Consider the following 12,729-nt stretch of genomic DNA (forward strand, 5'->3'; position numbering starts at 1 on the left):
AAGACTGCAGCAAATGGAGGATTGGGAAGCACCGCATGCTAAGCAGCTCTCCTGAACTCCCAGCTAGTAGAAAATTAGTACAGCAAGCAAAGGGAAGGCGTAGAACAGGGGTGTTGAGCTCATTTCTTACGAGTGATGGATCTGACATAAATGAGACCTTGTCAGGCCAGGCCACGCATGTCCTAAAATGTCATGCCAGGAAGCAGAGGTATAAACTTAATAGGACACAGACAAACATAACTAAAGGTTTTTTTACTTAAAATAAAACATGCTTCAAATATTGGCATACTTGCAATATTTTAACAATCTCTGAAAACTGTCACCTCTTGCTTTGAATTATTGCATCAAAAATCTGGAGACAATGTCTGTGCTGCAGCAATCTTGAATATACTGTTCAGGTCTTGTTCAGGTGTGTATCTGTAAGTTGCAGATATATCATGGACTACTTTTGATGTATTGACATTCATTACAGAAATCTCTATGCCCTAGGACCCAGGGGAAAATATGAAATGCCTGGGCATTGTGAGCTTTTGTAAGTTGTTTGGTGTGCTGGTCAAGAACATGTGACGGCACCATGGCACATACTGAGGCTTATGTGTTTTTCTACAAAACTATAGTCTTCCCCAGAAAAATAACACAACTCCTATGAATTAGTGCAAGACTAGAGAGACAGTAATGTATAGTGGTCAGTATCAGTCTACTATCTGGAAAGTCTAGGTTCAAAATCCTCAGTCTACAAAGGAAATGTACTGGACACACTCTCAGCTAATCCACCTGTGGTTACTCCTCAATAGTTCACATTGCTTTCCTACTGAGAAAGACTGGATCATAAAAACAGAGGGAACCCAGTTGCACTCAGGAGAGCCCTGGCAAATTAGCTTAATAAGACAAATACACACACAGGATAGCAAGGCAAAAAGCTCTTACCTTGAATAAAACGGTGTTGGTCTTAAAGGTGCTTTTTGCATTTATTCTCTGTGATTGAGGCAGCTGAACAAAGCAGCCTCTCCTCACTTTTTTCCTCTTCCCCAAGGAAGGAGGAGGCTCAGCCAATAGAGAAGCTTGGCTCTGTAGTTGTTGTGTGATTGAGCCTGGCACAGCTCTAGCTTTGACTAAAAGAGCTCTAGCTGTGCCAAGCTCTCTCAATCACACAGCAGAACTACAGAGTCAAGTTCCTCCATTGGCTGAGCCTCCTCTTCCTCGGAGAAGAGGGAGGGGGAAGAGGGAAAGGGTCAGAGGCTGCTTTGCTCAGCTGCATCACAGCAAAGATACAAAAATGGTGACTGAAGGAAAAAGAGAGGGAGAAGCAGCCTATGGCCATTTGCAGGCCTGATGGAAGCCCTGTGGGGGCTGGATCAGGCCCACGGGACACACATTTGGCACCCCTGGCATAGAATCTTTTGCTCAGCTGCATAAGGGTGCTGTTTATAGGGAGACTTATAAATGCCTAGGGATGTTCCAAGCTGGAATCCACCACCTATACTCTGAAGTAATGCAGTACATTCTACCACCTCAACCTTCTGCATATAGAACAGGCTTAAGAGGCCTCTAAATCCAGTACGTTAACACAAGCCAGCCAAATGACTCAGGATAATTTACACAAGGTTGACATGATTTGAATTATACAATCCCTACTGTATGTCCCCCAAGATTAGAGCCCCCTCCCTCATCCATGCCATTTTTAATAGAGTCCAGAAGACATTGTTCCAACTTAGTTAGACCTTGTGCATAAAAATCCAATTCACTAAACTGTTTAGCTGGTGCCTCTTAAGGGTTTTTATGTAGTAATATTGTTCTGTATTGGTTTTATGGCTTGTATTCTATTTTAAATTTTTGTATGTTTCAATAATGTTGTGACTTATTCTGAGCCTGTTACATAGGGGAGGGCAGGCTAGAAATCAAACAAAATAAATAATAAATGCATGGGTTAAAAATCCCCACAGACATAACCAGTGCAAGACAAAGATACTCTGCTATTCACTAGACTTTCATCCTTCACTTGTAAAAAAAACACCTAGTAAAACTACTTGCCAGACCGCAAGATTAAAACTAATGTGGGTCAAACTCAAGATCTCAGGAAAGGAAGATAAGTGGGCATAAGAGCCCTAAAAGACTACAAGCTGTGGCTTCTTAGCTGTATGATATAGAAAGTATACCTGGTAAAATTCTCTACAACTACCAGAAGGCATAGGCAGGCGTCAGATTCAGTAGGAGCTCACAGGAGCACAGCTCTTGAACCTTTTTGAGGGTTCCCCCTCTTCCTCCCCACCTACCTTGTCCATTGAATAGTAGGTGCAGCTGTTAACAATCCCTGGATTAGGAGTCAGCCATCCACCAGGAGCTTTGCCTCACCCCCAGCAGCCCTCATTAACCCCTGGAGAATCCTGCACCACCCTTTCTCCACTTATGGGATTTTGGGTGGCAGGTGGCCTGCTGGCCTTTTGATGGGGGAGGGAGGCGGCCCAGGAGAGCCCCAGGTGAGCAAGGTCTGCTTGAACTGGCTAGATTTCTAGCCAACCCAAGCAGGCCTTGCTCGCCCAGGTATTCTCCTTTCATGCATCAGATTGCTTTTGGCGGGGGCAGTATATGTTAATGAGCTCTACCACCTATTTTTCTACACAACGACCCCTTGGCATAGGAATTCATTCTTCTAGTGGTGCACACCATACACAAGTTTCAGGAGCTGCAAAAACCACATGACCAGGAAAAGCTCCTTAGTTTGTCACAGGCTACATTCATACTACTTATGAGTAGGAAAAGATGCCACTGCTTTATCTGGTACTATTATATTTTCTGACTTTTGTGAAATCCTGATCTCTAACTGCTCAACTCAATGAGTTCTCTTGCTCTTTGTTTCCTGCTCTACATTAGTTTTTCTCATTACTACTGGGTTTGCCTCCCCCTTTTCATTTATTAGCTAGTTATGCAAGAATACTTGAACATTTCTATGAGCACCTGAAGCACCCTTTTTGTGTTGTTAGCAGTTTTACTATTAACTGGCTGTAATGAGAATAAATATGCAATGCAGAGCATTGTCAAGCATAGACATAGCACAGCTTTCTTACTGAGAAAGACTGGATCATGAAGGCATGAATACAGTGAAAGGGGAGAGGCAAAACCCAGTTGCACTCAAGGACAACCCTGGCATGATGAGCCAACAACATACACTCTCTCTCTGTAGTGGGGCAAAAAGCTCATACCTTGAAAAAATATTGCTGGCCTTAAAGGTGTTTTGTGTCTCTCCAATGCAATCAAGAGAACTGGGCAAAGGAAACTTACTCTTTCCTTCCCTCCTACTTTCTGAATCACAAAGAATTTTAAGGAATCCACATGATTAGCAGGAATTATAAAAAACAGGCTAATAAGAATAATTACTTCAGTTTGCCAGTTTGGTGTAGTGGTTAAGTGCGTGGACCGGGTTTGATTCCCCACTCCTCCACTTGCACCTGCTGGGATGGCCTTGGGTTATCACAGAGGTTGTCCTTGAAAGGGCAGCTGCTGTGAGAGCCCTCTCAACCCCACCCACCTCACAGGGTGTCTGTTGTGGGGGGAGAAGACATGGGAGATTGAAAGCCGCTCTGAGTCTCTGATTCAGAGAGAAGGAAAGGAAAGGTCCCCTGTGCAAGCACCAGTCATTTCTGACTCTGGGGTGCCGCTTTCACAACATTTTCATAGCACTTTTTACAGGGTGGTTTGCCATTGCTTTCCCCAGTCTTTTACACTTTCCTCCCAGCAAGCTGGGTACTCATTTTACCAACCTCAGAAGGATGGAAAGCTGAGTCAACCTTGGACCAGCTACCTGAATCCAGCTTCCACCAAAATCGAACTCAGGTCGTGAGCAGAGAGTTCAGATCACAGTACTGCTGCTTTACCACTCTGCACCACAGGGCTGCTTCAGAGAGAAGGGCAGGGTATAAATCTGCAATTCTTCTTCTATTACCCACCATTCCCTTCTCATCTCAGAAACAACTTACAATTTAGCCAGCTTTTTCATATTAAGACAAATAGTACATTCTCTAAGGATTACTTTAATGGTAGTTGCGATCTTGTTGAGCAATTTAAAGAATGAGGCTGCCCTAAAAATACTCTTAGTAAATCAAGAGGCAGAGCCAATAGTTGGGATAGGAGTGATCTGATTCAACAAAGGACAGATCAACCCAGGTTGCTAATCATGTCACCTGTTCTTTGGAATACTCACCATGAGCATTAACTGTGAAAAAGATTATTCAACACAATTGGCATATCATTTCAGATTTACTGGGCTGTTCTCTATCCCCTTTAATAGGTTTTAGGACTCAAAACTTGCATAACAAATTGGTTAGAAAAGATATGTCCACTACATTTAGCACCCCATTGGATGCTAAAGGACATTTCCTCTTAACATGCAAAAATGAAAAATACTCTATGTGGGGTCTCCATGAGACCAATAAAAACATGCATCTTGGAGCATATTTTCCACTTGTGTCATAAGAATCCTGGGGCTTCCCTCATTGCTCATTTTAGTTCTGCTAATCATGAGCCCCATGGAGCAGAGTGGTAAGCTGCAATATTGCAGTCCAAGTTCTGCTCACGACCTGAGTTTGATCCCAGCTGAAGCTGGGTTCAGGTAGACAGTTCAAGGTTGACTCAGCTTTCCATCTTTCCAAGGTTGGTAAAATGAATACCCAGCTTGCTGGGGATAAAGTGTAGATGACTGCGGAAAGCAATGGCAAACCACTTCGTAAAAAGTCTGCCATGAAAATGTTGTGAAATGACTGGTGCTTGCACAGAGGACTACCTGTACCTTTAATCATGTCAATTCCTTAAAATTCTTTTATTTAGAAATTGGAAAATCAGTTTTATAAGCCTGTTGATAAACAGAAATTATTGCTTCAGAAGGAAGCTCTATGGACCTTCTGTCTTAAACAGTAGAACACAGAGGCTTAAATCGATTGTGTGATTTGTCACGCTACATTTAATTATGTTTGAAAAATGCTGTACGACCTTTTAAAACCTGGTGTTTGTATCCTCACTCATGAGCGTATGCCTTTTCTGATGTAAGAGATACTTGCATAGAAGTCTGAGGACATCACAGATAGTATATACACATTTCATATTGTCATTGTTATTTATATAATTTCTTGATTTTAATGGTGTTAACAATACTATGCTGTAGATTGTGTCAACTCTTGATAAAGTAGAACATGTGAAACACAGCTTTAATAGTGAACATATTGAGGAGAGACAGGAGAAAAGAGATGGGAACTCTTTGGACTAATTGGATGGAAACTTCTTGTTAGACTATATGAATATTTTGAACTAGGTTTCATTTATAGTACAGAGTGTCAGGCTTTGGAGTTCCATCAGGAGAATTCTGAACTTATTTCTCAGTGCTGTGGGAATTTGGTACTGTTTGTAATTTTTGCATAAACAAGTGATTTGAGATATCTGAATTATACTTGTTATAAATAAGAGTCTTCATATATTTTCTCATATTTATTGACACGGAATAAGGCCTGTTGAAGAAAAAAACACAACAGACTCTAGAAAGAGGCTCTGGCAAGTGCCCCCCCTGCTGTCTTCACACCCATCCAAGTGAAGGCATCATTCCCCCCCACACACACCTCAAAGGGGGCCGATCTCTGCCATCTGGAGGTCAGTTGTAAGAACCACCTTCACCTGGTGATAGGCAACAGTGGTTTCTGCAGAGGGAATCGCTGGTTTGGAGGGCGAAGTGTATGGCATTATATCTAAAAAGTCCCACCCACCCTCAAACCCCACCCTCTCCAGGCTCCACCCCTTAAATCTCTAGGAATTTCCTAACCTGGAGTTGGCAACCCTATCTCCTTCCATTTATCTGCCCCTGACTCCAGCTTTCCCAGCAGCCTCCACCTAAGGAAAGGATAGTCTCTCTCCACAGTAGTGAGAACCAAAGCAGCTTACAACATTCTCCTCTCCCCCCTCTGATCTGAACAACCACCCTGTGAGGCAGGTTAGGCTGGAAGTCTATGACTGGTCCAAAATCACCCAGTCAACTTCCACGGCAAGAACCTGGGTCTGGCAGACCCTGCTCTGAAGCTCTAACTCCTATGCCCTTCTCAAACTTCACCACAGAATCTCCAGGCATTTCCCACCAATCTGGAAATGGCAGCCATAGTTAGGACTGGCCGTAATGAGTTCTCTCTCAAGAGGTTTTTAATGATACCTTTCAGAGCAACACTCTGTTGATAACATTGTTGGTCTTAAGCAGAGGACTTCAATATCTCTCTCTCACAAATACAAATCCCTGGCATCTCCAAAAAAGGTCCAGGCAAATAGGTGTGAAAAACCTCAGCTTGAGACCCTGGAGAGCCGCTGCCAGTATGAGAAGACAATACTGACCTTTGATAGACCAAAGGTCTGATTCAGTATAAGGCAGCTTCATATGTTCACTTTCCCTCCCTATCACTCTCTGGCCTGCTGGTATAGGACACCATTTTTCCTGTCTCTGTTTCCCTTCCAGAGGACAGGGGGGAGGTCCTCAGCCAATTGAGAGAAAGCCTTCCCTCCTCCTCCATCCCTCAGCCAATCAAGGGAAGGTTTTCATTCTCTCCTCTGTAAAGCAGAGTGACAGGCAGCTTAACCAATGGGAGAGCAGGGAGAGCCATAAACTGCCAGAACCAAGGTTGGTTGCCTTTGACTGGCAGAAGCAGCTTGGTTGGCTAGCAACAGCCATTCAGGGGGGAAAGAGCAGCAGAGACAACCAATGAGTTCTCCCTCAAAGGCCAAAATAGGCCTTGAAAGGGTCTCCCCCCACTCTTTTACTGAGAGACCAGGCTTGGTTGCTTTTTACGGAGAAAAGCAAGGTTAGTTGCCTAGCAGCAGCCACTGCCTAGCGGTTTCCCCAGAGGGCCAATCCTTGTCTTTCCTGAGGGCAGCAGTGGGTGGGGGAGAGCAGAGTCAGCCCATGCAACCCAAGAGCAGTTGACTGATTGTTTGACAGGCCAAAGGTTGATGCACCACAGTCCCATCAGTTCCAACCAATGATGGAGATCAGATTTGCCAAGATGAAACAGCTTGTGTGTGTGTGTGTGTGTGTGTATGTGTGTGTGTGTGTGTATATATATATATATATATATATATATATATATATATATGATATTACAGAGTTATTTTGGTATCTCTGTTTCTGTACTGTGCATTCCATTTTTTCGGTTACATCATTCCTGGGCAATTGGGAGAGCCTGGCAAAGCAAGCTCTCCCTCCCCAAGTGAGGAGCCTCGGCCAATGGAGAAAATAGAGGCTTTGCTCTGTAGCTCCTGTGAGATTGAGCAAGCCATGCAAGACAAGCTGAGATGCAGAAAAAAGGGAGAGGGAGAAGGAAGCAGACCACAGTGAGTTGCTAGCAGGCCTGACAGGAACTCTTTGGGGGTCAGATATGTTCCACGGGCCGCACATTTGACACCCCTGCTCTAAACTACAAACCTTCACTATTCAAGACAAATTTTTCAAAGCAAGAAAAACGGGTACATTTTTCTTCCTATCAAGTTATTTTAGGTTACTGTTGGTTGTGTTTCTTCCCCTTTTATGTACAAAAGGCTAAAATATTTGCTCTTTGTAAACCACTTTTCCTTAAACTTTTGGTGCTTGTATATGGAAATAAAAACAATGACCTAAACATCAGAACTGGTGCATTAAGAGAAAATACAATGAAGCAGGGTTCCTGTATTTCTCTTCAGTACATAGAATTTTCTACCATGAGCCTGCTGCAATTTTAGAGCTCAGACTTCCATCAGTGTATATTAATTGGGCATATTTATGCATTTTAAAGTATTTTAAGTTTTTCTACTGAAAAGAAATTAAGATGAATTGCTCAGGACAATAGAATGGTTTTCTGGCAACAAAGACAATGCTTCTACAGTTTCCTAGCTCACAAATTTCAACCACAATGAGGCTTGATTGAAGACGCAGACAATGATTTTTTTTTAAAAAAGAATTTATATTCAAAATACCTTTGTATAAACAATGGCAATACTACAGAGTAGTATCTTTAATACAAAGCAGTTCAATATTAACTGTTAAACTTTTATTATAAATTAAAATTTCTTTACAAAAATTGCACATAGTAAATTGACTACTCTTAGGTTCTGATGCACTGGCATTTGCAATAGTAGATTTTATTTTCAAGTTTAAAACGTCTCTGCCACAAGTCCAGAATGCAGAAAGGGCAGTAAAACAACCCTCATACAGCCTTCAAGTGCAAAAAGCATACTTGAAGCCATGGCAGTTACTTTCTTTAAGAGTGGTTGCTTTTGTTTTAAAACCTGCAATGAAAATAAACAATCTCCACCAAAAAAAGAGAGAAAAAGAGAAGCAAAGCAAAGAAAGATTTAAAGAAAAAAGAGGGAAATACAAAAGAGGACTGTTTGTTTTCTTATGTAAACACAGCCCACAATTAACCCCAAATACAGATCTCTCAGGCATCAGTGTGAGTGTCAAGTGAAATCAGAAACAGCACAAAAGAAAGAAAATAAGAACTGAAAACAAAAACAAAAACACATTTAAAGTCTGTCATTGGGATGAACTATACTTACGTACATGACGTTATGACAGTCTGGCAGGGCCCAGAAGCAGGCCATAGAGGGAGTTCATTTATCCAAGGTGGCGTTCATGTTAAATGTTTCCAGGTTCAAGGAAAACAGACCAGAAAGACTTGATATGCTTTGCTCAGCATTGCTCATCTGCTTGATAACAAGCCTAAAGCTAGAGATCAGCCTGGAGAATCATTCAAATGATTTTGGCATTTAATAGGATTTAGCACTGACTGCACCCAGTGTTCAGCGATTCATGCTCTCTGTTCTGTAAGTGTTTAAATTTAAAAGCTCATCTAGGCTGACTCCAACCTCTTGGCACTTGGAAACTAGTTTTCTCAGGTTATCAGTTTTACCTCCTCCTGATGCTTCAAACAGGAGTTGCTGTAAGAGATGGGGAAGCAGACATAAGAATTAGCCCAAGCTTGAATATCACCATATCAAATGGATATGGGATATGCAGAAAATTGAAATGAAGCCTTAAATGGAAACATAAGGAAAAGCATTACATCTTTCCACAGGGTTGCACATAGAGGTAACTTCTGAAAGGCTCTCTGATATAAGTGATGGACCTGAAAAGAGAACAATCCAAGTCAATGGTACCCCAATGCACACAAAATGACTCACAGAGCTAAGTCAAAGAAACATGCATCGAGAAAATACTGGAAATAAACCCACAAAGTGGTTTTAAGCAATTGACTCAAGACCAAGAGACCTGACAAACCTCCCCAGACAGGGAATGTTCTAACCAGTGTTCCCTCTAAGCCAGAGGTGTCAAAATCATTTGTTACGAGGAAATAAATGAAACCATGTCGGGTTGGGCCAGGCCAGGTGTGTACCTATTTATGATTAGGTAGCAGAGATATAAACTTCAGAAAGGACACAGACAAACACAAAGTTTTTTTTAAAAAACCCTTAAAACATCCTTAAAATATTAGCACTCGGTCTTAAAGGTGCTTTCTTTTTATTTCTCCCATGGGGCCCAGGGAACTGGACAAAGGAAGCTCTCGCTCTTTCCTTCCTTCCCCAGGGGACTGGGAGGGGGAGGAGCCTCAGCCAACAGAAGGAAGAGAGGCCTGCCTCAGTAGCTCTGCTGTGCCTGGCAAAGCAAGCTCTCCCTCCCCCCTTCCTTCCCAAGGGAGGACTCCTCAGCCAATGGAGAAAACAGAGGCTTTGCTCTGTAGCTCTGTGCTACTGAGCAAGCCTGGCAAAGCAAGCTGTGATGCGAAGGAAGCAAGAGAGACAGAGAGAAGGAAGCAGTTGCTCTGGGGCCTGATAGGAGCCCTTTGGGAGCCTGATTGGTCCCTGGACCACATGTTTGGCACCCCTGCTCTAAGTTGAGTTAGTATGACATAGCTCACAGTTTTTTAGCCTCTGGCTCACACATTTTTGTCTAAGCTCAGGAAAAATGACCCCAAAGCAAACTAATTTATGCAGTAGCTCATGACTTTAATGCCAGTAGTTCATGAAGTAGAATTTTTGCTCACAACACTCCACAGCTTAGAGGGATTGGTTCTAACCACATTACAAACATGCAAGTGAGACACAGGTTACTGTTGGATTTAGGGCTTTTTGAAAAGGAACATTTATAGTTTAAGATAGTAGAGAAAGCATGGAAGGATAAAAGATGCATGCTTTCCTGATTTATTGCTTTTTCAATGATCAAACTGTCAGTTCTATTACATCTTCAACCCTCCACAAATACCGACATCTCATGCCAATCAGTGCCCTTGGAATTCTTAAAAGCAGCAAGTGGGCAAAGTTATGAAAGGAAATTAACATCTAAACTGGTTTAAATAAGAGAGGAAACTGTTTCAGCTGCAGGATACAAACTGCCATTTGTGGCAGCCACTAAGCACAAGTCTGTGATCCCCAATAGTAGAACATTCTTCACTCAAGATAAAAAAAGGTCCCCACTTTTCTCCCTTCCACCTTAATTACTGGCAGAGGTAAAACCACTTCAGAAATACTGAACAAGCATTCTATACATTGACTTAAACACTGTTCTTACTATTCCTAGAAGAGCTCTCCTTAAGCATGTGTACATTCTTACCCTATTAAACCCAGGAATTAGACAAGTTAAAAGTTCTGCAATTAGCTGTTCTAGTGAACTTTTTTTTTTAACATACCTCTCTCTGTCCTTTTAGAAAGCACTCAGCAGCAATGGCTCTGAAGGGAAGAAATAAAGAGGACTTATATTTTTGTACAATACTGAACAATTTTACCATCAGCACCATTGAGTATGGGATGGAACTAGCTCCCAATGATGACAATCTATAGCAAAGAAATAAAAAGGATTCAGTTCATAAACAATCTTACATGAGCAAGATATTTCAGTTCTTCCCATTAAGTATAAACACTGCAGACAATGACCAGTTCATCACCACTGGATATTGCTATTATGATATAAAGGGGAGGAAACAGAAGTCAACAGTTTAATGATAAAAATACATTCCAAAGCAGAAACAATGAAAACTATCAATACACTTTTCCTTACTTATCCACATAGTGCATACTTACTTCTGAAACATTTGGGTTTGGGAAAGCAAGAGTCCTTGTTTTATGGTATTAATGCCAAACCAAAGCCTGCTGAAAAACTGCAATAATGGAAAAACCTTTCTAGCTTAAGGCCAATTTGATGACTAGGTTTGAAGCAAACCTTAATGCATTTTTAAAAAAATATCTATGGTAACAGGTGTATGACTATTGAATTACATTTTCCAGATGGCCAGGCATGTTGGGATATTATATGTAAACATCTTGGCTTGCAGTTTCAATATCTGAATATTGCTCTCATCCCAATATTGTTGAAGCAGCCTACAAGAGAGGAACAAACAAACAGTGAATGCAATGGCTGCAGACAACATCTTGACTGCTAAGTGTTATGGTAATTCAAAAGGATCCAGAAGAAAGAAGAGCTTCTGTCACAGTAGTCAATTTAATCATTCACTGATGCATTATGTGCAAACATCCAGTACTACATTGAAGCTGCTCGCCCTACCCACTTTCCAGGTCTGCAGCATTAACAGGTTTGTTCCACCTCATTTTTTTCTTTAGGACCCAGTTAACAACTTGCTATGCATCAGAATGAATGCTATTTTTTTTTTCAGTTGTAAAATATGCACTAGAAAATGCCCTATTTAGACCTCATCCCAAATAGCAAAGTACATTTTAAAGGTACATTAATATAGAAACTTAAGTGTAGAGAAAACATGCAATCTGTATCTACAAATGCCCTCAATGCAAAAGAGTACAGGTAAACATGTGTCCCCAACTATTCTGCTTTACTTAATTATCCAAAGTTTTATGAACCTTAAGGTATTTATAAAAATAAGGGCAAAAGGGATCTTTTTCATTACACACAAGATTATACCACAGTGGTAAAGAAAATTAGATGAAAAATGCAAGTAATCAATTAAGACTCAGCATAATCATATTTGATTTCGTTAGAGAAGCCCAGCTGTGTTGATCATGAGCTAGAATTCTAGCTATTTTTCTGCCTAAATTCATTTTAGGTTTTCTTCCAAGGGAAAAACCAACTAACTTCAGTATAATGCTGCAACCTTTTTGAAGATCTACTGATTCATTCATTGCCGCTAAATCTAACCCCATCTTTCTATAAAAAATATTAGGCAAGTATTTGGTCCAACTAAAGGGAATGGAGATAGTGGAGGAACCAGTTTTAAGATCACCACCATTCCAAACAAGTACAACTCATGGTGAGTTCATAACTATGGGTTTTTGCTTTTTATTTTTAGGGCAGCTGGTGGAGTCTTCCCACCTCATGTTTTCCTGTAGGCCTACTGATTAAAAAAAAATTCATACAAGCAAAACTAATTTTGAGACAAATGAAATAGCAATGGGAAGAACTTTCTACCTGTTGCAATAAACTGTTGCAATGTTTTAAACAGGAAGAATGAAGCAAACAAGGGGAAGGATCCATATTGTAACAATATTGTACACTAATGATTCTATGATTCTAATGTTATGTTGAAGATACATTTGATTTGAAAGTAAAAGACACCTTGAGCCTTTTTTCTCTTCAATAAGCATTCATCGCTAACCATGTTTTGCTATGAATTTTAACTTTAAGCCTTTTTTTCTGCTGCAAATAGGAGGTCCATCTGTGTTCCTCCTTAGTCAAACTACTGACTTTCTGATTTTATGTTCACAAAAAGC

The 12,729-nt window shown here is 41.1% G+C and overlaps 1 protein-coding gene across 5 annotated transcripts in view; it reads right to left on the reverse strand.

The window, feature by feature from the left end:
- Window positions 1-8,023: 8,023 nt before the first annotated feature.
- ZFC3H1 (zinc finger C3H1-type containing) overlaps window positions 8,024-12,729 on the reverse strand; it is an 80,032-nt gene continuing 75,326 nt past the window's right edge. For all 5 annotated transcript variants that reach the window (XM_060245080.1, XM_060245078.1, XM_060245079.1 and 2 more), the window contains exons 32-35: window positions 11,266-11,367; window positions 10,680-10,719; window positions 9,060-9,122; window positions 8,024-8,934 (exon numbers count right to left, since the gene is read on the reverse strand). In XM_060245080.1, coding sequence (XP_060101063.1) covers window positions 8,797-8,934; window positions 9,060-9,122; window positions 10,680-10,719; window positions 11,266-11,367 — 343 coding nt within the window. In that variant the 3' untranslated portion in view covers window positions 8,024-8,796. The remainder of the gene's footprint in view (window positions 8,935-9,059; window positions 9,123-10,679; window positions 10,720-11,265; window positions 11,368-12,729) is intronic.

The sequence above is a fragment of the Heteronotia binoei genome, chromosome 8 (assembly GCF_032191835.1).
Source record: "Heteronotia binoei isolate CCM8104 ecotype False Entrance Well chromosome 8, APGP_CSIRO_Hbin_v1, whole genome shotgun sequence".
Lineage (NCBI taxonomy): Eukaryota > Metazoa > Chordata > Lepidosauria > Squamata > Gekkonidae > Heteronotia > Heteronotia binoei.